Genomic DNA, 20,947 nt, shown 5'->3' with positions numbered 1-20,947 from the left:
CTTGTTTTACCAATGTTACCAAAGCCCAGTACCTAACTGACTTGTAATATGAGTACAACAACATAAGTGTTAGGCTCACGTATAATTCCCCCCATCACATCATGTAAACACAACCACTCAGGTCAGGCCTTTGTTGTTAGTTCGGTAACGAAAGAAATTATCTCTGATCTATGGATAAAGAGTCATGAATTATGCCATGTTCTGTGAACAATTACATAATGTATCAGCAGGCCCTTTTAGAGAAGAGGAAAATGCAGGGAGATAGAGGTGGGGGGCAGGAATTGGTCAGTTTTGAGAAAATATGGTGGAAGCTGGGAAAATATGTGATATGTTAATAGTGAAAAAAAAGGAAAGGCTCCACAACATATTTGTCCCTGGTGTTCGCCATCGATCTAGACACCTTCTGCTTACCGGTATAATACTGCCTCAAGAATTAACAAGATAATATTTTGAAAACTTTGAATGTATAATTAACAACTTTGTAAGTTTTATACTATGTTTTCTCCTAGAAGTAACCAACGCCATTAGTATTTTTTCTTCATTGTATCTTTGAAAATTGTTTGGATATCAACATCATAGCACCAAAATTATTTAATATCACATCTTTTAAAAAAAAAAAAATTACCCTCTTAAACTCATTACTTTTCAAAGTTTTATATGAAACCACGATGAGCGTGCAATAACGATGTTTTACAGGGTTTAAATTGAATGTCATGCGTTGTGTTGTAGCAACAAAACTAGTTTCAGCCTAAGCTTACCTCAGAGTGTGCCATAGTGCAATAAGAATAGAGTGGTCGTTACATTGCCCGAGTCAGAATATATTGTGTTTATTTTGCGTCATGAAAAAATCTTGGAAATGTCATGTAATTGTTTTTACTAAAGCTGCAGTCCGAGCGTTGACTCCAGGAGATGGGTAACTAGCATAATTGGGGAAAAATTATAGAAGTATGCTTTACGGAGAATGCAGTTCAAACCTTTGAGGCAAAATTATATTATATTTATCGTTGTTTATTAAAATAACAATTTTAAAGAAAGAAAGATTAAACAAAAATTATCCATTATGAATTTAGCCATGTTGAAATGTGGGAATAAACCATTTTGTATTTTGTATTTTTTTTGGTAAAATTTAAATTAGTGTCATGTCCCTGTGTGGACAGAAGTCGAATATAAATAATGATTAAAGATTTTTATGTGGGCTGTGGTTTGTTTTAAATATGAGATGCCACATTTTGATTTGTTGAAGGGACAACATATATAATGTTATATATCATTGTGCAGTCAGCAGCCCTGACACAAGTGTGAGTTGGGTGGGGGCAGGAGGGGGGAGGCAGGAAGGAGTCATTTGCTGTGTGGACAGAAGTCGAAAATAAATAGTAATTAAAGATTTCTATGTGGGCTGTGGTTTGTTTTAAATATGAGATGGTACATGTTAATTTGTTGAAGGGACAACATATATTATGTTGTATATCATTGTGCATTCAGCAGCCCTGACACAGGTGTGAGTCGGGTGGGGGAAGGGAGGGAGGATGGGGGAGGTGGGAAGGAGTCAGACTAAAGTTCACTAGTGTTGTAATTGTCACCTGTTGTTACACCATTCCCATACACCTGCTTGTGTCATATGTCACCCACCCATGACTGAGTATTCACTCTCGATAGTACGATAGTATTTTGGTCATTCATTTTGTGATCATATTCTACACATGTGCAATATTTTTCTTGATTAACAAAGGTTCCACCATTGGTCAGATATGTTTCTAACAATATTTATTCCCTAGTATACAGTACATTTACCGAAGAAAAACGCTTTACACTCTTTTACGAACTATTAATTTAAATTCCATTTATAGATGGTTTTTGTTTGTCTCTTTATGTTTAGTTGAAATATATCTCCACCTTGCCCCTCATTCCCCTTTTTTCTTCTAGCACAGGCTTATATCAGAAACCATGTGCTGTAATATTACTTTATGACCACAGAATGACTGCATAAATTTGAATGAAATTAATTTGTTTTGAACATCTTTTTCAACATTTTTAAATATATGTGTCTGTTTTGTGTATGCAATAGTTATGCAAATAAGTAATATTGGTGTTTTATAATAGGCCTACTTATGTTCGGAACATATATGTAAATTTTTTGGTCTTTCAGTTTTTAAAATGTCTGTGTACAATTATGAAAATAAACCACTACACAATTCATCGGTAAAGACTTAAGAAACAACAACAGGAATATTTTTCTTTCTGTCTGTAAGTCGATACAATTTAAAACAGGGTGAATTATTTGTATATTTATCATTTATTCCGTTAAGATTAGTGCAGAACAACGAAGGTCAAGTTTTGACGTCATTTTTAACGATGTACTTCTTATGTGTGATATGGAAAATATAATATTGAATATTATATGATTAATTATTTAGTTTTTTCTTCCGATGCCTCTTTCATCTCCATTTTTATTTATTAATGTATGTATGTGTGTGTTTGGTTTTGTTCGTTGATATTTGCCATTTTTCTTTCTTTTGATTGTTTTTGTTTCTTCATGTGTGTCTTGTTTTGTGTGTGTTCAAAGTATGTTATTATGACTTGATTGGTATCTATATGCGTCATTATGAATAACTATAATGTGTGATTCTAATTATTACGTATAGGTTAGTCATAATATATATATATATATATATATATATATATATATATATATATATATATATATATATATATATATATATATATATATATATATATATATATATATATATATATATATTGACTGACTTGCGGAGCGGGGGGCGGAACGATACTTCTGCCCCCATATTTTTCACTGGGGGGCTGGGGGCGCCAGCCCCCCCCCCCCCCCGCTTCGCAAGTCAGAAAACCCCTTTTTCATTTCCAAATGAGAAAAAAATCTCATTTGGAGCACCAAATTGCATCTAAGGCCAGGTGAAAATGCAAAATTATTTACAAAATGGAGTTGTTGTTGAAGTGTGTATATATATTGCACCAAATTGCATCTGAGGCCACCTGGAAATGCAAAAAAAATCCAAACGGGAGGGGGACGCCCCCTCCCCTTAAACCCCTCCCCCAGGCCGGCCATCAGTCTTCAGCCCCCCACTCAAAAGTACCTTCCTACGCCACTGAAATGTTGCCAACAACCGAAGGATATATTTAGTAACTGAAAACGTGACCATTTTTTATAGTTACAGTCATGCAGCCTCCGATTCGTTCACAGGTCATTTGATAATATCAGCAAGATCCATCCGCACAGTCCGTCATTGTATGAAGCTATAATATTCCTACCATACTTTTTGTATCAAAAATGAGTGTAATTATTGGAAGTATTGTTGCTACATCATTATATAAAAAAAAAAGTTCCACATGGTTGCAGTCCATCGGGTATTTCGTATAGCGATCCCCGCAGAGCGACACTGCTGATGCCAATGACTAAGTGCAGATGGCGTGTATGGCGTATCTGCATTCAAGGTCTGCTCTCGTGACTGTTAATCTTGATTGTTACCGTTCAACGAGTACAATACATTCTGACTTGTTGAACAGAATAAATCCGAAGGAGAAAGCTACCATGTCTATATCGATTTAGGGGACACAGTACATGTATACAAGAACACGAAAGAGGACGGGTGGACGGGGAGTAAGTTGTATATCGCGCACACTTGAAACTTTTACCCACCCCCGACGCAAGTCTTGTAATAATTTACTCAAAACTGGATATCCATCGAATATAAATAACGGAGTTTGTAATAATATGACTGCTCCCCAACTGATACGGTCTTTATTTATCGATAAAACCAAACAAAACCAACAACATGTGGCAAAAGTTAACTGAATCGAATATGTTGCTGCGTTTGTTTGTTTTTTATTTGATGTTTTTGCCTAATTTCATAATTCTTTGATGCGACTATACGTGGCTAATATGTGACAGAAAGAAACATCCTTCATATATAATTATGCTCCATACAATATGTGCGTGTGTGTACTCAGTTATACACGGTACTGCCCAGCACACACGAGATGTATAGTGCGGTCAAAGTACAGCTGTTTTATAGGAAGCTGGTCACTTCGCCCAACCAACCATTTCGCCCAACTGCCACTTCGCCCAACCTTACCATTTCGCCCAACCTTACCATTTCGCCCAACCTTGTTAATATCACTTTTTTCTATTTCACTAGTTTCACTAGTTCGGAACAGATTTTACTGTGCCCAAATGTGACGAGGGCAGAGCTTTTATCCATCCTTAATCACATATGTAATCAATTCCCGAACGTTTCCATACTAATGTTATACAAACAAAGGGGAATCGGTCTCCATAAAAAAAACTATCAAACCTAACCCATATAACACTGATCCATCCTACCGACTGTAACCACGACTTCTAGTTTCCTTAATATTCGGTTCGTATCCCGTAACGTTAACAATTCCAGAACCTCTCCTTATTAATTTGACCAATATTGAAGTATAATATTTAAACAATGTTGGTCGAAATGACCAGCAAGGTTGGGCGAAATGACCATGCTGGTTGGGCGAAATGACCATGCTAGTTGGGCGAAATGGCAGTTGAGCGAAATGGTTGTTGGGCGAAGTGACCAGAAAGCGTTTTATAAGCAAAGGTCAACATGACGTCGGGAAATTTAACGGCGAGCCATAGGTCGACGATATCTTCACATATAGGAAGTTATCAGGAGGACAAATATATAGTACACGTACACATACGTACAGGCATATATATTTACTGACTATATGCGGGTAGAAGGTAAATTTGTTTCAGATGCCACAGAAAATAAAACAACTTGCTTTCAAGTTATTTGCTTGCATCGATGTGAATGCAATGTAATTACATATGGGCCTACTATATGCTAAAGTGTGTCATCTATATATTTCTATATAGGCCTGTCTACGCCGTCTATCACTGCAGTAAAGATGGTATACGGTTCAGTAAGTTCAGATTAAACTGACTTTTGTTCGTTTGAAACCAGAACCTGTTTTCGTCGAGCAGATTGACCGATTGGTTTAGAGAGTGGAGATATACAGTAGGCTATACGTGTTGAACACGTCCATCGATTCTGTTCTCCTGCATTGGCAACTACGAAAAACTGATGGTATAACAGTGCAACAGTGACGCTAAGTTTCGCCAGGCGAAACTGACTTTCCATCACAAACTAGCGATTGTTCGTTTTAATTTTGTTACAACTTGTCCTTTTAATAACCTCTCTGGTAAGTCTCCTTATCTCTTTGAACTTTGAATAGTCTTCGGACTCGGGTAGAATACAATTATAATTGGGCATATCAATAAAAATTACAATACTACATTACTTGTCATCATTCCAACTAGAGAGAAGTAACATTCCATGAAATTGGTTTCAATCAACTGCCGAAAAAGGTCGTATAAACGAGTTTTTCTATTTAATTTAAGTTTATATATGTATATCAGATAATTTTTTTTTACTTTAGGCCTACTATATATGTATACGGAGCTATGATAATATACACCAACGTTTTTTTTTTCCGATTTGAAGCTAATATTCTTTCCAAGTCGTAGAAATTCGCAAAGGTTCAAGAAGCTTTATCGACTTGAGTGACTGAACCCCGAACAGGAACCCTTTCACGGGCCCTTTAACCCATGCCGGTTTGGCTTCGCACACTCCACGCTCGTGTGGCGCATGCGGCACCAAGTCCCATAACTCCGTCGGCCTCCCCCCTCCCTTGGAAAGTGTTTCATTCTTCCGCAACCCCCCCCCTCCCCCTCCACAATGATATCATGATGTCACTCTCCTTTAGCATACACATGTGTCATCTTTTTGATCGCGTTCTTTCTCTTCCAGTATAGGACTGTCTGTAACTATAGCAACACTTCTGCCGCCCAATCTCACCCGTTCTAAGGTCGTATAAAATGTCGACAAGATTCCAAGCGGTGTCGATTGCTGATTACGAGGAAGAAGCATTAAAAGTAATGGGTGGAGATGCGATTGCCTTCTACAATTCTGGATCTGACGGAGAAGAAACATTAAAGGAAAACAGATTTTCTTCTACAAGGTAAAATTACCCACAACCTGTTGGACTTTAGCAAGCAAACAAAGTAATTGCAAATATCGTACAGTACACAAGGAATTGTGTACAAGGGAAACGAGACGATAACGTGTATAGGCTATGCCATAACAATGTATTACCCAATGGACTGAGGAGCCGGGGCTATCCGTCAATTTAGTCTTAAATTGAAGGAGCAAATCACTGACCTCTACCACAGTGGAGCAAATGCATAGATTTAAGCATAGCGTATAGTGTAGACTTGAATATCGGCTTAAAAATCTCAATAATTATAGAAATATATGCGCAAAGCATGTTATTTTCAACTATAAAAACTAGAATACTTTTGGATGACATGCACTACCGTTCGTCTTTGATATATTTCCAATGCCTTGTAAAGATGCCATTGTGGAGAATATGAGGTTCGAGGCTTGGATCCCGCTTGTGAGGAACTGACCTAATTGTTAGACTAAGCATTTCAGCCACTTGAATTGATGAACCTCAGATATATAAAGGGTGACTTCTCCAAACTTAAATATATAAGGAATACAGCTACAAATTGAACTGAGAATATTTGCATTTATTAGTGTAAATTTCGTTGATATGGTTATCTTATGTGATGTTTCTTTATGTTATTTTATCTTTACAAGGTATCGTATTCGACCGCGAATCATGAGAGGTATTTCTCACGTAGATATGACTTCCTCAATTCTCGGCCATTCCATTACTTTCCCCGTTTGTGTTGCACCTTCAGCTTGGCATCGATTCGCAAATCTCAAAGGCGAAGTCGAGACTGCCAAAGGTAAGTATCTAATGGATATAATTTGAAAATGTTGTAAACCTAAGGTTCGGTCTGTCAATCTGGGGGTGCTGAATTATTACACGCTACTGAGCATTGAGTGTACTTTATAATAACACAGCCTGTTGGAAGCTTAATTAATTCTATAGGGACACTCTGTACATGTACTCTAATATCATGCTTCAAAGTTTTTTTGTCTTCGAGTCCTGGGACTGGTCTCAACGGGCCTCATTTTTTAAAGTCTTCATTGTCGCTTTTGTACATGTGTATTATGAGAACGACGGTCCGTTATTCTTTAAAACGTATACTCCCTCAGGCCCTCCTTGACCCCTGGGCAACGGGGCTGTAGCCGCATGACCTCCTCTCAGTCCATCATTTATTATACAGAAACCATTTCCACCAGATGACGATTGGAGGTTGCGGGGAGGGGGGGGGGGGAGGGGTCGATGTCCGCACGCTACTGTGGCAAAGTGAGTCTTCAGTGTAGTTGCACTAAAAAGTAATCAAATCGTCCCCTTTCTGGCGTAGTGACGAATGTTCAAAATGTGAGTTTTGAGAAAACGCGCTCTAAACATTTTCACATTTTGACTTTTAAGATAGCGTTATTAAAAAAGGATCTTTTGTACCGAAAGTTGTCAATATTTTAAATATAACAAATAGAACTTTGAGTTCTCATATTTGTTGCTGATCGAAAAATTTCTTACAAAGTAGTAATTTTAGTGTAAACATGTTCGTCGTTATGTCATGTCATTTTCAATTAATTTTACACATTCGTCAAACATTCGTCACTATGCTAGAACTAAATTTTGAAGTTTCGTCCTGTCACTGATTTGTATTCGTCACTTTTGTGTGTAGTAGCTAGGGTACACCGTGAATGTTCACTGTCACATGGGGAGAGGAAGGGGAAGGGATATGATGAAATTTGAACACATGCAGTTGCAAAAATAATAGTTCCAGTGGCGTAATCTGTTAATTCGGAACTCTTATAAAGCTTACAGACTACGGAAAATTGTGTGCAATTCTTCATTTTCAAGTTAGTGTATTACGTGAAATGTCTCTGACAATAGTTTCTAAGTATCTTTCAAACGCTTTGGGAAGCTTTTCCACTGTAGGCCTACTATCCCCTTAAACGAAATGTGAATTTTTTTTTACGCTCACAGGCACATTCATAATATCCAACCCAACCTCCTGTGAATCCTCAGATTTAAAGAAGGAAAACAAATGTGCCATTGTTCAAGTGTTTCCAAGTTGTACTATAGTATGTTGTTCCTTCTTTTTATTTCCTTCCAGTATACATATAAACAATTTCTTACGCTCACAGGCACATTCGTAGTATCCAACCCAACCTCGTGTGAATCCTCAGATTTAAAGAAGGAAACAACTGTGCCATTGTTCAAGTGTTTCCAAGTTGTACTATAGTATGTTGTTCCTTCTTTTTATTTCCTTCCAGTATACATATAAAATTTATAGAGAGGAGTCATATAATACCTCAACAAGAAGAATAACTCATATAAAAGTTTTTTTTTTAAGATGATAGGATACCGAACAGTCCAAGAATAACTAATATAACAGGGGAGAAAATGTCAAGATGATAGGATATCATATAAAATACATCTACTAATACAAAAGTTATTACATAAAACGATATAGCAAACAGACTATAACAAACATTCTAAGTGCTCGAATGGAATGTATAAAGCAGCACGGTAAATAAATGAGTTTCTGTAAACTTACGTTTGGTATTTTGTGGGGATTGCTTAGATTTCTGTTCGATTTGTGCAGGAGACTTTTATTACAGTATACAAAGGGTGCTTCTGATCACCGTAAATCCTATTAGCCATTCTTGTAAACTCAGGTCTTGCAGCAGCATTTACTTTTTCAAAAAGTATATGGCAATCTAAATTAAATATAGCCGATGTGTATTTAGGAAACTTCATTCTTCTTTCTTTGCTTTTCTGCAATATAAAATGGTACCAGACAGGCACTGTATCGATCACATGTGCCAGGTTGAATAATAGTATTGAAAACATTTTCCTTAGCATTTTGGTTAAAGAAAGACACACCTAAGCCACACTAGATACTTTGTAATATACTTTTTTTAATACCTTGATGCTTTGCAAGAAAAGGTCAAACTGTCGATGTATACTCCCAGTACTCAGTTTTGGAGGTTCTAGCCACCTCAGCTCCCTAAATAATAATACGTTGCGATCTTGATAGAATGAGACCTTCATGTTTTATGGTTTTATTTTCAAAAACAAATTTCCTTTATTTTTGGGGTTACGCAATAAAGTCTTGCGGTCACATGTTTGAACTATGTCATTTACAGAACACTGAAAATTTCATTGGTCAGTTTCAACAGAGCTCTTAGGACTTGTGCATGATACAGCAGTATCATCGGCATATTTTGTTATAGAAATGTGTGAGTTTGACCTAATTTCATCAGTATATATAGTAAATAATATTGCATATAATGGACCCCCACCCCCAAGGCACACCAACCTTTATTTCCGATATTTCCGATAACCCTTTATCCAACTTTACTTGTCTGGACCATCCTTGAAGAAATTGTGTCAGCCAATGAAAAGACATGTTTCTTTGATAATTCGTAACAGATCCTTCATTTATTGATTTGGCAAGACAGCATTAAACGCACTTGAAGAGTCAAGAAAAAGACCCCGCCTTTGTTATAATTCTTTCCTTACAATCCTAATGAGACACACTATCATGGATTAATCAAACGTTTGATATGGATATGGATTCTGCGAGTGGCTTGCAACTTCCGTTCTGGAACAGCAAGTGCCTTCTACTTTCTTATGTCAAGCAACCTTATGGGTTAACAATCCCAATGTATGGAAACCAGGGCTGAGGGTGTATCAGTTTGGTGATGTTCATTTGGCTTGTATGTCCATATTCTGACTTGGTTTATTTTTCTAAAAGGTTTGGTATAACTTCCCCTATGATCCTGAACTTCTTAGCCTGTGGAAGAAAAGTTTCATGTAAAAGTATGTGAACTTCAAATATGTCACTAGGTATTACTAAGCCAGATAAAGGTAGTTTTGAGTTAGGCTAGAGTAATGCTCGTGATGAGCAAAGCCGCCAACAGCTAAGAGAAACCGTACTTCTTTAGGGAGATGTTACACTTTTAACGTTTCTTTAAATATGAAATTGAAGAACGGAGGAAGTCTTAAGTGGAAATGAGGTGGCGTTTGCATGTTTTAATTTGTCGTAATACTGGTATTTGTTTATTGAACTGTTTACATTCACATTGAAAAGGAGACAGGAAACAAATATATTACATTATATCGCCCCCCCCCCCCCATCATCCCAAGTGGCACAATGACATTACACATTGGCCAAAAATAGCTACATGCCACGACTTTTAAAACCAATTTACTCCCGTACTGAGCAAGATAATGGACTTATATATTTTAGCGAAAAGTTCATCACAAGGATCTTGGTGATATACGTTCATTGTGATGGTTTGGGATTCCTTCCCTTCAATCCTGAGGTATGGTTAGGCTAACTCCAAGAAAGGCTTAAATTAGTTAACCTTGGTCTAGGTTTTGTAGTCTTCGCGGTCACAATTAAACTTTGAGTGATTTATTCATCATTTTTATACGAGTTACACCCATTGTCATCAATGTCCGTCAGTGACTTACACCACCTGTTTCCTCATTTACACACAGCTCTAATTAAATGTATCGACACTGCTACACCGATTCAGTAGAGATAAATAGCGTTACTCCAGTCTACTGTCACTAGCTACTCGCGCAACAGATACAAGAATCGAATGTACTGCAATCATAACACTATAGGCTACTATTCAGGTATATTATTGTTGACCCACTGGCCATTCTGTTTTCACGAGTTATGCTATCGTGTATGAAATGCTGCATTAAGCAATTAAAGGTGGAAATAATAAAAATATTAACTTCCCATAATACTGGGTGTTTTCAAATGGCAGTTAGATGTATGGACCTTAGACAAATTGTGTTACTGAGTGGTTGTACTGATGACTAAAGTATTCGTCAGTATGTAAAAACGAGAGTGGGCCTTAGGTGGACATGCGTCAGAAATGAGTCAGAAAAAAAGAATAAAATAGACAGTTTTAAAACTTCTAACCCTGCTCAACCGATTCTTCACCCTCGAAATAGGTAAGAACAATATTTAACTCAATTTCGCCAAAAGTGCACATTCGCCACTACGCGAAAACGGGGACGAAATGTACAGAAAGATTGTGTTTCAATCTTTCATTACAGGTGTTACAATCTTTCATTACAGGTGTTACAATCTTTCATTACAGGTGTTGCAATCTTTCATTACAGGTGTTACAATCTTTCATTACAGGTGTTACAATCTTTCATTACAGGTGTTACAATCTTTCATTACAGGTGTTACAATCTTTCATTACAGGTGTTACAATCTTTCATTGCAGGTGTTACAAGCGCAGGCGTGGTTATGAATCTTAGTTCTGTAGCAACAGTCAGAACCGAAGAAGTGACGTCATCATTTCCCGACGGCCTCTTCTTCATGCAGTGTTATTGTTTAGGAAATAAGAGGTTGCAAGAGCTGATGCTCCGAGAAGCTAAAAGACAAGGATTCAAGGCAATAGTGCTCTCAGTGGATTGCTCCGTGATAAGTAAAAGGAGGAAGCAGTTTGGACCGTCAATGTTAGAAAGGATAAATTCTGAGATGCTGTAAGTTGATGACCGTATATTATTATGGAACGCCGTTTAAATTCAGACAACTGACAGTATAGGTATTTATTAGGACTGATGACAAAATAAAAAAAAATTAAAAAAATCTATTCCAATTCATATTAATTGCCGTGTTTCTTATCAATTAGGTCATCCCTGACATACGAACACACACAAGACGTTTCTCAAGGCGGGAAGACATTGTTTACATAAACCCATTCATGCCGCTTTCATTGAAGCTGCTGGTTATGCATAAAAGCCAGCCGGTCGGGCCAAGGGGTTTTACCTTTCTTATGCATTCTTTCTTAGGTTTTATTCTTCTATTTGGTCTTTTGCAGACCGATTAATTATATGCAAAATGAAGAATCCTCCAGAAGGGCTGAGGAAGAAGGCCCGGCAGCGTTCTTAGAATATTTCATGAACATGGCACATGGTGCTACTCCTGTAGGGTTAGATTTCATCCGCTGGATCAAAGACACTTCCGAGTTACCCGTTATTACTAAGGGAATATTAACAGGTACGATCATTTTTAGGACAGGAAAAGCAGCAAATCTAAGATTGAATGAAATTACATTTTTTCCCAAGTAGTATCACGAAAGTTTGCCTTTTTTTTCATATCAAAATTTCGCATTTTAAAAACCCAATTTTGAGATAGTAATCAAGCGAAATACTCAATCTATTTAGTTGCCCTTAAATGTCCCTCCATTGGCTACATTAATGATACAGATATATCATTTTTGCCTAACATGATTTGTATCCTTTCCTTCAGCGAAATGAAATTTACTCAATTCTAGATCTCAGAGATTTTTGTCGACGACATCTTGTCAAATGTGGTGCACAATCCAGAAAATTCAACTCAAAATGATGAAAGCTTCCATCATTGTAATAATGTAATACACTACTCGTTGTGCAAACATATACCTAACTGAATAAAGTCAATACGACTCAATATATTTATATTGTACTTAAAATGTAAGACAACGGAACACGCAATATCAAGGTTAAGGGAAAAGACTGGGTTATTAATTACTATACCGGCTCAATGATCGAACCGGCGGCGGAAGACGTTAATCCAACAGCCACATTTAGCGTCTTTCTGATGAAACTAACGCATTTTACAACGAATATATAGGAACATGGCATTTCAACCTGGCGAACGCATCAGCTCCACGGGTCCATTGGGACACCGGTCCCGGTAGGCCAATCCGCCCCTTTGTTGCAGGTGCAAATTGAACAAATGTGTTCCTTTTTACAATCTCTATTGAACCCTTTGAACTACTTGACATACCGTGAGTCCCCCAAGTAATTATGATCTAATGGTTTTACTACTGCAGGGAAGGCAGCCCGAGAAGCGGTAGAACATGGTGCAGACGCTGTGTGGATATCTAACCATGGTGGTCGACAGTTGGACTTTTCTCCGTCAACTGTTAGTATATATATAGGAACAGTGGCGTAGGAAGGTACTTTTGAGTGGGGGGCCGAAGACTGATGGCCGGCCTGGGGGAGGGTCTAAGGGGAGGGGGTGTCCCCCTCCCCTTTGGATTATTTTTGCATTTCCAGGTGGCCTCAGATGCAATTTGGTGCAATATAGCACACTTCAACACCCACTCCATTTTGTAAATAATTTTGAATTTTCACCTGGCCTTAGATGCAATTTAGTGCTCCAAATGAGATTTTTTTCTGATTTGGAAATGAAAAAGGGGTTTTCTGACTTGCTGAGCGGGGGGGGGGGCGGAATGATATTTCCGCCCCATATTTTTCACTGGGGGGCTGGCGCCCCCCAGCCCCCCGGTTCCTACGCCCTTGTATAGGAATATTCAATCATGAAATGAAATTATCACGAATATCATTTTAGCCATTACCGGATGACTTTTTTTTTGTCAGACTATAATATCAATCCATTCTTTAATTTCATATAAACAATACAGCACTTTTAGATGCCATTCGACACCATTTAGTCCTAACCAAACCTGTTATGCATTGTAAACATGCATCATTTGAGGTCATAAAACTCTTTATTTTTCCGTCATGAGTCTTGTGTTGCATCTGATGAACCGACCAAAATCGGAGGGTTTTGGTCGATTTTGAGGGTTTTGATACAGTTTTGGTCGATACAGACCAAAATGGTCTGTACGTTTTAGACTAAATATAGTTAAGCTAACTTCAATTAACTATATTTAAAGGGTAATTGCTCCAACATTAAAAGTGTTATGAAAAGTACAACCTGGACGAATAACATATGATAGTTTAAGAACTGTCACGATATCTAAACTCAAGTTTGTCATCTTTTAATTAACGGTGTTGTTTTCAGTACTTCTTGAAATTTACATTTTTTTCTGATTCATTGACCAGCTTGATGTCCTAACGGAAGTAGTTGATGCGTTAAAGGGAACAAATGCCGAAATCTATATTGACTCTGGGTTTCGTTCTGGTTCTGACGTATTCAAGGCATTAGCACTGGGAGCTAGAGCTGTATTCTTAGGACGACCGATATTATGGGGCTTGGCTGTACGAGTAAGTATAGGCTGTCATTTATAGTTATGATATTATGAGGCTTAGCTGTACGAGTAGGTATAGGCTGTCATTTACATTTATGATATTATGGGGCTTAGCTGTACGAGTAGGTAAAGGCTGTCATTTACATTTATGATATTATGGGGCTTAGCTGTACGAGTAAGTATAGGCTGTCATTTATATTTATGATATTATGGGGCTTAACTGTACGAGTAGGTAGGCCTACAGACTGATCATTTATATTATGATATTATGGGGCTTAGCTGTACGAGTAAGTATAGGCTGTCATTTATATTTATGATATTATGGGGCTTAGCCGTACGAGTAAGTATAGGCTGTCATTTATAGTTATGATATTATGGGGCTTAGCTGTACGAGTAAGTATAGGCTGTCATTTATATTTATGATATTATGGGGCTTAGCTGTACGAGTAAGTACAGACTGTCATTTATAGTTATGATATTATGGGGCTTAGCTGTACGAGTAAATATAGGTTGTCATTCACATTTATGATATTATGGGGCTTGGCTGTACGAGTAAGTATAGGCTGTCATTTACATTTATGATATTATGGGGCTTGGCTGTACGAGTAAGTATAGGCTGTCATTTACATTTATGATATTATGGGGCTTAGCTGTACGAGTAAGTATATAGGCTGTCATTTACATTTATGATATTATGGGGCTTAGCTGTACGAGTAAGTATAGGCTGTCATTTATATTTATGATATTATGGGGCTTAACTGTACGAGTAAGTAGGCCTACAGACTGTCATTTATATTATGATATTATGGGGCTTAGCTGTACGAGTAAGTATAGGCTGTCATTTATATTTATGATATTATGGGGCTTAGCTGTACGAGTAAGTACAGACTGTCATTTACATTTATGATATTATGGGGCTTAGCTGTACGAGTAAGTATAGGCTGTCATTTATAGTTATGATATTATGGGGCTTAGCTGTACGAGTAAGTACAGACTGTCATTTACATTTATGATATTATGGGGCTTGGCTGTACGAGTAAGTATAGGCTGTCATTTATATTTATGATATTATGGGGCTTAGCTGTACGAGTAAGTATAGGCTGTCATTTACATTTATGATATTATGGGGCTTAGCTGTACGAGTAAGTATAGGCTGTCATTTACATTTATGATATTATGGGGCTTGGCTGTACGAGTAAGTATAGGCTGTCATTTACATTTATGATATAATGGGGCTTGGCTGTACGAGTAAGTATAGGCTGTCATTTATATTTATGATATTATGGGGCTTAACTGTACGAGTAAGTAGGCCTACAGACTGTCATTTATATTTATGATATTATGGGGCTTAGCTGTACGAGTAAGTATAGGCTGTCATTTATATTTATGATATTATGGGGCTTAGCTGTACGAGTAAGTAAAGACTGTCATTTATATTTATGATATTATGGGGCTTAGCTGTACGAGTAAGTATAGGCTGTCATTTATAGTTATGATATTATGGGGCTTAGCTGTACGAGTAAGTATAGGCTGTCATTAATATTTATGATATTATGGGGCTTAGCTGTACGAGTAAGTACAGACTGACATTTATAGTTATGATATTATGGGGCTTAGCTGTACGAGTAAGTATAGGCTGTCATTAATATTTATGATATTATGGGGCTTAACTGTACGAGTAAGTAGGCCTACAGACTGTCATGTATATTATGATATTATAGGGCTTAGCTGTACGAGTAAGTATAGGCTGTCATTTATATTTATGATATTATGGGGCTTAGCTGTACGAGTAAGTACAGACTGTCATTTATATTTATGATATTATGGGGCTTAGCTGTACGAGTAAGTATAGGCTGTCATTTATATTTATGATATTATGGGGCTTAGCTGTACGAGTAAGTACAGACTGTCATTTATAGTTATGATATTATGGGGCTTAGCTGTACGAGTAAATATAGGCTGTCATTTATAGTTATGACATTATGGGGCTTGGCTGTACGAGTAAGTATAGGCTGTCATTTACATTTATGATATTATGGGGCTTGGCTGTACGAGTAAGTAAAGGCTGTCATTTACAATTATGATATTATGGGGCTTAGCTTTACGAGTAAGTATAGGCTGGCATTTACATTTATGATATTATGGGGCTTAGCTTATATGAAAGAAAACTTCGATTAATTCACCATCATATATAGAACCAAAATAAGAAATCGTTTAATTGTTCACTGCACGGGTTTTACCCCCCCCCCCACCCCATGTTAACGTCTGTGTGCCGCCACTTTGCCCGGAGTTGCATCTCTCTACGCCCGTTTATAGCTTTCTAGCCAAGTCTGTATATACGGGGCAATGATTAGCTTCTAGAGTTTATCTGCATGGAGGGAGAAAACTACTTTTTCTGTAAGATTTAGTCTTGAAACCTACAACTAGTGCAAATTTCATGTTACCTTCAATATACTGACATCAGGGTTATACATGTGATTATGTTATGTCTTCGAGTTTCCGAATCTTTTTTCCAGGGATCTGACGGAGTCCGTGATGTTCTGGATATAATTAAAGAAGAACTTCGACTTTGTATGATGTTGAGTGGTGAGAAAGTATTATAAGTTACCTATATTAGAATGGACGAGTAGAGCGAGACATCACTAAAAGACGCAGATTCTTAACTCAGTGACGTGATTTATTTCCTGTCTCTAGGTGTTAAATGAGAGAAAAGGGTTCTTGCTAGACACCAATCAAACATGCATAAGATTAGAATCTTAGTTCAGAATCATTAAGGTATAATGACCGTCCATTGGTTATTTCATTTAATTACAAAACGAATAAAACCAATGGCAAAGACCTGTGTTACGATCGATTTAATGATATGTAAATAGTCCGAAATATATTCTCTTTTATTAATTTAGTAAAAGAATTTCCATGTAATTCTTATCTTTAATACGTGTAATTCAATTGAAATTTCAGCATCTTTTAATGTCAAACATTAATAATTATGTTTTTTTCGCAAGTAGAAACTTTTATAGTCCTTTTATATCTACCACTTCTGTAGGGTGTCCTGACATCAACTCTATCACCAAGAATCACGTGATTAATGAAAGCGACTACCTCGCAGCTAAGTTGTGACGACGTCGGATGGTGTATCTTTCATGCGATGGACATTGTACCGCCACCGACTCCGCACCGCCGCCCTCTCTCCACCTCCGAAAAGAAACAGGTTTACTAATCAACTTGTTTACGTTTCTCGTCGCATTGACCTGAACGAACAAGGTGCAGGAGGCGGGGGGGGGGCTGCGGCCACCCCCCCCCCATTCCCAAAATTTTGTGAAAATTCGGGCAACATGCTGAGCCTTTTTTGTGCACATATATACTGAAAGAAAAACAATATGCAATGTGCATGTTTTGCAATGGTTAAACTTATATTATTATTATCATTCTTATTGTTACGACTTCCCCAATAATTCTAACCAATATGGGAGGGTAATAACATGGCAAATGATTGTATGTTATTGGCATGCGATGTAATAACCGATGCATGCCTATATGATATGCGCATGCACATTAAGATGTTGAAAAAAATGGTTTTATTCTTCGGGCAAGTCGATACAGCCCCCCCCCCCCCAAAAAAAAAATCCATACTACGCCTATGGGAATGAATACTATAAACTAAACAGTACCATTAACAAGGTTGCGAGTTTGTAAATTTTTAGTTACGATCTTTGACGATCATTAATGTATCGTTCACATTTTATCTACAATAACCAATGTATTCTTTATAATTGGATGATTCATTTTTTTCAGTTAATTTTTTTATTTGACGAATCAAATTTAGATAAACATATACAAAAAAATGAATAGCTGTAGAGATGGGAATTTGAAAATTGGGTTCACTTTTCGTCCTTGCATGGTGTTTTGTCTGCATTTCTTATTTTGGTCTGGACTATTCTTTCAACAGTACAGGTTAAGCATATCTCATTGTCTATATATGATTTAATATAATTATCATTTTAAATAAATTTGTATATGAAGCTTCATCGACTTAGGGTTCATTCATTCAGCCACTAAAATACTGACTTCCCAGCGCCATGGTCCATCGGTTTTATTACATTAATCGGCTTAAGTCTGCGTGACAGTCGTCGGAAACAATATTTAGACAGAGAACAACCAACTGCACCACGGCAGATGTTGATATATATGTATGTTCGTTTCTAATACTTAAAGTTCCTAATACCGTATAAGAGAGCGGCAAAAGCAAACTGCGGTGGCCGGGTCTCGAGCCCAGGAGCCAAAATACATCTCGCTCTCGAGGTACAGAGCACAACCAACTGCACCACGGCAGATGTTGATATATATGTATGTTAATTTATAATACTTAAAGTTCCTAATACCGTATAAGAGAGCGGCAAAAGCAAACTGCGGTGGCCGGGTCTCGAGCCCAGGAGCCAAAATACATCTCGCTCTCGAGGTACAGAGCACAACCAACTGCACCACGGCAGATGTGGATATATTTGTATGTTCGTTTCTAATACTTAAAGTTCCTAATACCGTATAAGAGAGCGGCAAAAGCAAACTGCGGTGGCCGGGTCTCGAGCCCAGGAGCCAAAATACGTCTCGCTCTCGAGGTACAGAGCACAACCAACTGCACCACGGCAGATGTGGATATATTTGTATGTTCGTTTCTAATACTAAAAGTTCCTAATACCGTATAAGAGAGCGGCAAAAGCAAACTGCGGTGGCCGGGTCTCGAGCCCAGGAGCCAAAATACGTCTCGCTCTCGAGGTACAGAGCACATGTTGATAAAATTAAATTGGATCACATCCATCTGATGAAGATATGATGGATTAGGGAATGAAGGAATAGAAAAGACAAGGTACCATATCTCAGTTAAGGCAGCAAAGATTTTATTGAAGATAAACCTGCATGGTTACTTGATACTGCGAAAAAAAACTCAAAAAGGATATCAACAAATTAAAGTAATGGTTGCTTTATCGAACATAACATATAGAAAAACAAAAACAAAAAAACAAACTAAAAAGGATTGTTGGAGATGCCCAGCTAGTTACAATTTTTGTTTTTTCAACTGCCAGGGTTATATCAGCTGCAATTGCCATTGCTGGATACCAACGGTATCTATTAGTCATATGTAAAGTATATACATAAACAAACTACATGCTACAGAAAGAACTGCGACGTTCCCGCAAGAGAAAATTACAAAAGCATCACATTCACACCTATTATGGGTTTAGTCATTTTGCTGAAGAGAAAGTGAGGGGGTAGGTGCGGAACTACTCTTCAAACGAATCCCAGCTCTGTTCAACAAGGAGTACATCAGATGGTATCATAGAACTATGCACACACTTATTAAACTGATATTTGATCTCACTAGGGTATATATAACAGTATGTATTTGTTATTTTAATAATCAGTTTAGTCTTTATCGTGTCATTTCCAGTTCTAATCGAGCACCAAAGATAAGTCACGATCCAGACATGAACATACAACATATTTTGCATATCGCTCGCTTTAACTTACAGAGAACAATAAGACAGAAAAGAGAGGGGCGGGGGAAACGTGTTGCATTTACATATGGAATGCAAAATATGCAAAAAAATTGATAACAGCGTGGTCAACCATTTGTAAATAATTTCATTTTTTAGTCACAATTTCACCGCGCGCACAATCACTGTGGCATAGAATAGTCTCCTGTCGACTTCGACAAAAAATAAAAGGGGGCGTGGCCAGTCGTTGAAGCCGAAGCTCATGTATGGGGGAGGGGGTCTTAAAACGTTAAATGGTGCATTCTGAGGCCTATTTAGGTTATAAAGTAGGTCTACAATTCCTATAGGTCTACACGCATGGTTGTACTAATAACTACCTTAACCCTACACCCTTTGGATCCGCGCCTGGTAGTTACAATCAGTGTATTAAAAGCTTCCCATATCAAAATATATGCAATTGAAACAAATGTTAATATAATACTCGCAAGTTCGTGCTCAAAACTACTCCAAAATTTTTGTGGAGTTGAAAAAGGAGGAGGGGAGGGTGGTTGGACACCCCTTTACCCCCCCCCCCCATCCGCGCTAAGCAAAAAAAAACAAACAAAAAAACACGAAGGCGGAAAATCGAGTCCTGCATCTCCTCAGTGATCACGTGCAGTTACAGGAGACTCTCGTAAGTCTTCACTTCTTGAGGAACGACGAAGAAAAATTTCTGAAGGAAATTTGTGACCGATTCTGAAAGAAAAATGACAAGGAAAATGAATAAATATATACTTAATTGAGAAACGAAAAAATCATCATACACTTCAATATCAGCCTAGAGATTGGTAATCGGGCGAGTACAGCCGGAAAAAAAAACCTACTTGGTTAGAAATTGCAAATTGCTTGCTAAAAGAGATTATTAACAAAATATTGTTAGCTGATATAAACCATTGAATCAATGCGGTATATTAATCTGTTTGGATGTTTCGAAAAAATCGTTATCAGTCTCTATTTTGCATTCAAAACTATTCATCAATATCCTATACATTTATATGTATACACACACGCCATACATATTGATTCCAAAGAATCAATACACTTTTAGGTTGACCCTCCCCTCCCCCCTCCCTTCCACCAAACCACGAAGTTTCTTAATCCGGGAAAAGCATATTATCGACTCACTTGTTGCGGTAGTTATTCCTTTAGGTTTATCCTCCCACCATACACAAACGAGATATACCGGTATACCGGCAAGTGTTATCGCCAGACCGACAACAAACTCTAAAGTAGCCGAAATTATGGAAGTCATGACCAAGACGACTGCGCAGAGCGTGAATAAGATGGGCAGAATTAAAGGAACCTGAATGGAGAGAACAGAGAAAAAGGCATCGTAAAAGCTGTATACTTTGAACTGATTTAAAAAAAAATCCAATCAGACCAAGAATATAAATA

The 20,947-nt window shown here is 37.5% G+C and overlaps 2 protein-coding genes and 1 long non-coding RNA gene across 4 annotated transcripts in view; 2 read left to right on the top strand and 1 right to left on the bottom strand.

Annotated features, from left to right (window-relative positions):
• LOC139965340 (uncharacterized) overlaps positions 1–20,947 on the top strand; it is a 146,409-nt gene that overhangs the window by 63,891 nt on the left and 61,571 nt on the right. The window lies entirely within an intron of this gene.
• Positions 4,750–18,049, top strand: LOC139965338 (2-Hydroxyacid oxidase 1-like). 2 transcript variants are annotated; one of them, XM_071967588.1, is made up of 9 exons: positions 4,750–5,217; positions 5,831–6,036; positions 6,678–6,829; positions 11,262–11,523; positions 11,862–12,040; positions 12,858–12,949; positions 13,876–14,037; positions 16,538–16,607; positions 17,068–18,049. In XM_071967588.1, exons 2-9 carry the CDS (start codon positions 5,894–5,896, stop codon positions 17,139–17,141), a joined length of 1,134 nt encoding a protein of 377 aa, XP_071823689.1. In that variant the 5' UTR covers positions 4,750–5,217; positions 5,831–5,893; the 3' UTR covers positions 17,142–18,049. The 2 variants fall into 2 exon arrangements, with proteins under 2 accessions (XP_071823689.1, XP_071823688.1); XM_071967587.1 differs by having other exon boundaries at positions 5,826–6,036.
• The window catches only part of LOC139965332 (Y+L amino acid transporter 2-like), a 32,850-nt gene continuing 30,802 nt past the window's right edge, over positions 18,900–20,947 (bottom strand). Inside the window, exons 10-11 of the mRNA XM_071967579.1 lie at positions 20,678–20,855; positions 18,900–20,248 (exon numbers count right to left, since the gene is read on the bottom strand). Of these exons, the coding sequence (XP_071823680.1) occupies positions 20,172–20,248; positions 20,678–20,855 (255 nt within the window). The 3' untranslated portion in view covers positions 18,900–20,171. The remainder of the gene's footprint in view (positions 20,249–20,677; positions 20,856–20,947) is intronic.

Source organism: Apostichopus japonicus, chromosome 3, assembly GCF_037975245.1.
Source record: "Apostichopus japonicus isolate 1M-3 chromosome 3, ASM3797524v1, whole genome shotgun sequence".
Lineage (NCBI taxonomy): Eukaryota > Metazoa > Echinodermata > Holothuroidea > Aspidochirotida > Stichopodidae > Apostichopus > Apostichopus japonicus.
Note: the sequence above shows the minus strand (reverse complement) of the source record. Positions and strands in the feature narration are given on the sequence as shown.

What these genes read in the sequence shown, in the direction of transcription:
- LOC139965338 (XM_071967588.1), top strand. Translation starts at nt 5,894, where the DNA reads ATGTCGACAAGATTCCAAGCGGTGTCGATTGCTGATTACGAGGAAGAA. An exon ending in CGAAGTCGAGACTGCCAAAG is followed by an intron (nt 6,830 to 11,261) that starts GTAAGTATCTAA and finishes CTTTCATTGCAG; the next exon opens with GTGTTACAAGCGCAGGCGTG. An exon ending in AGGATAAATTCTGAGATGCT is followed by an intron (nt 11,524 to 11,861) that starts GTAAGTTGATGA and finishes GGTCTTTTGCAG; the next exon opens with ACCGATTAATTATATGCAAA.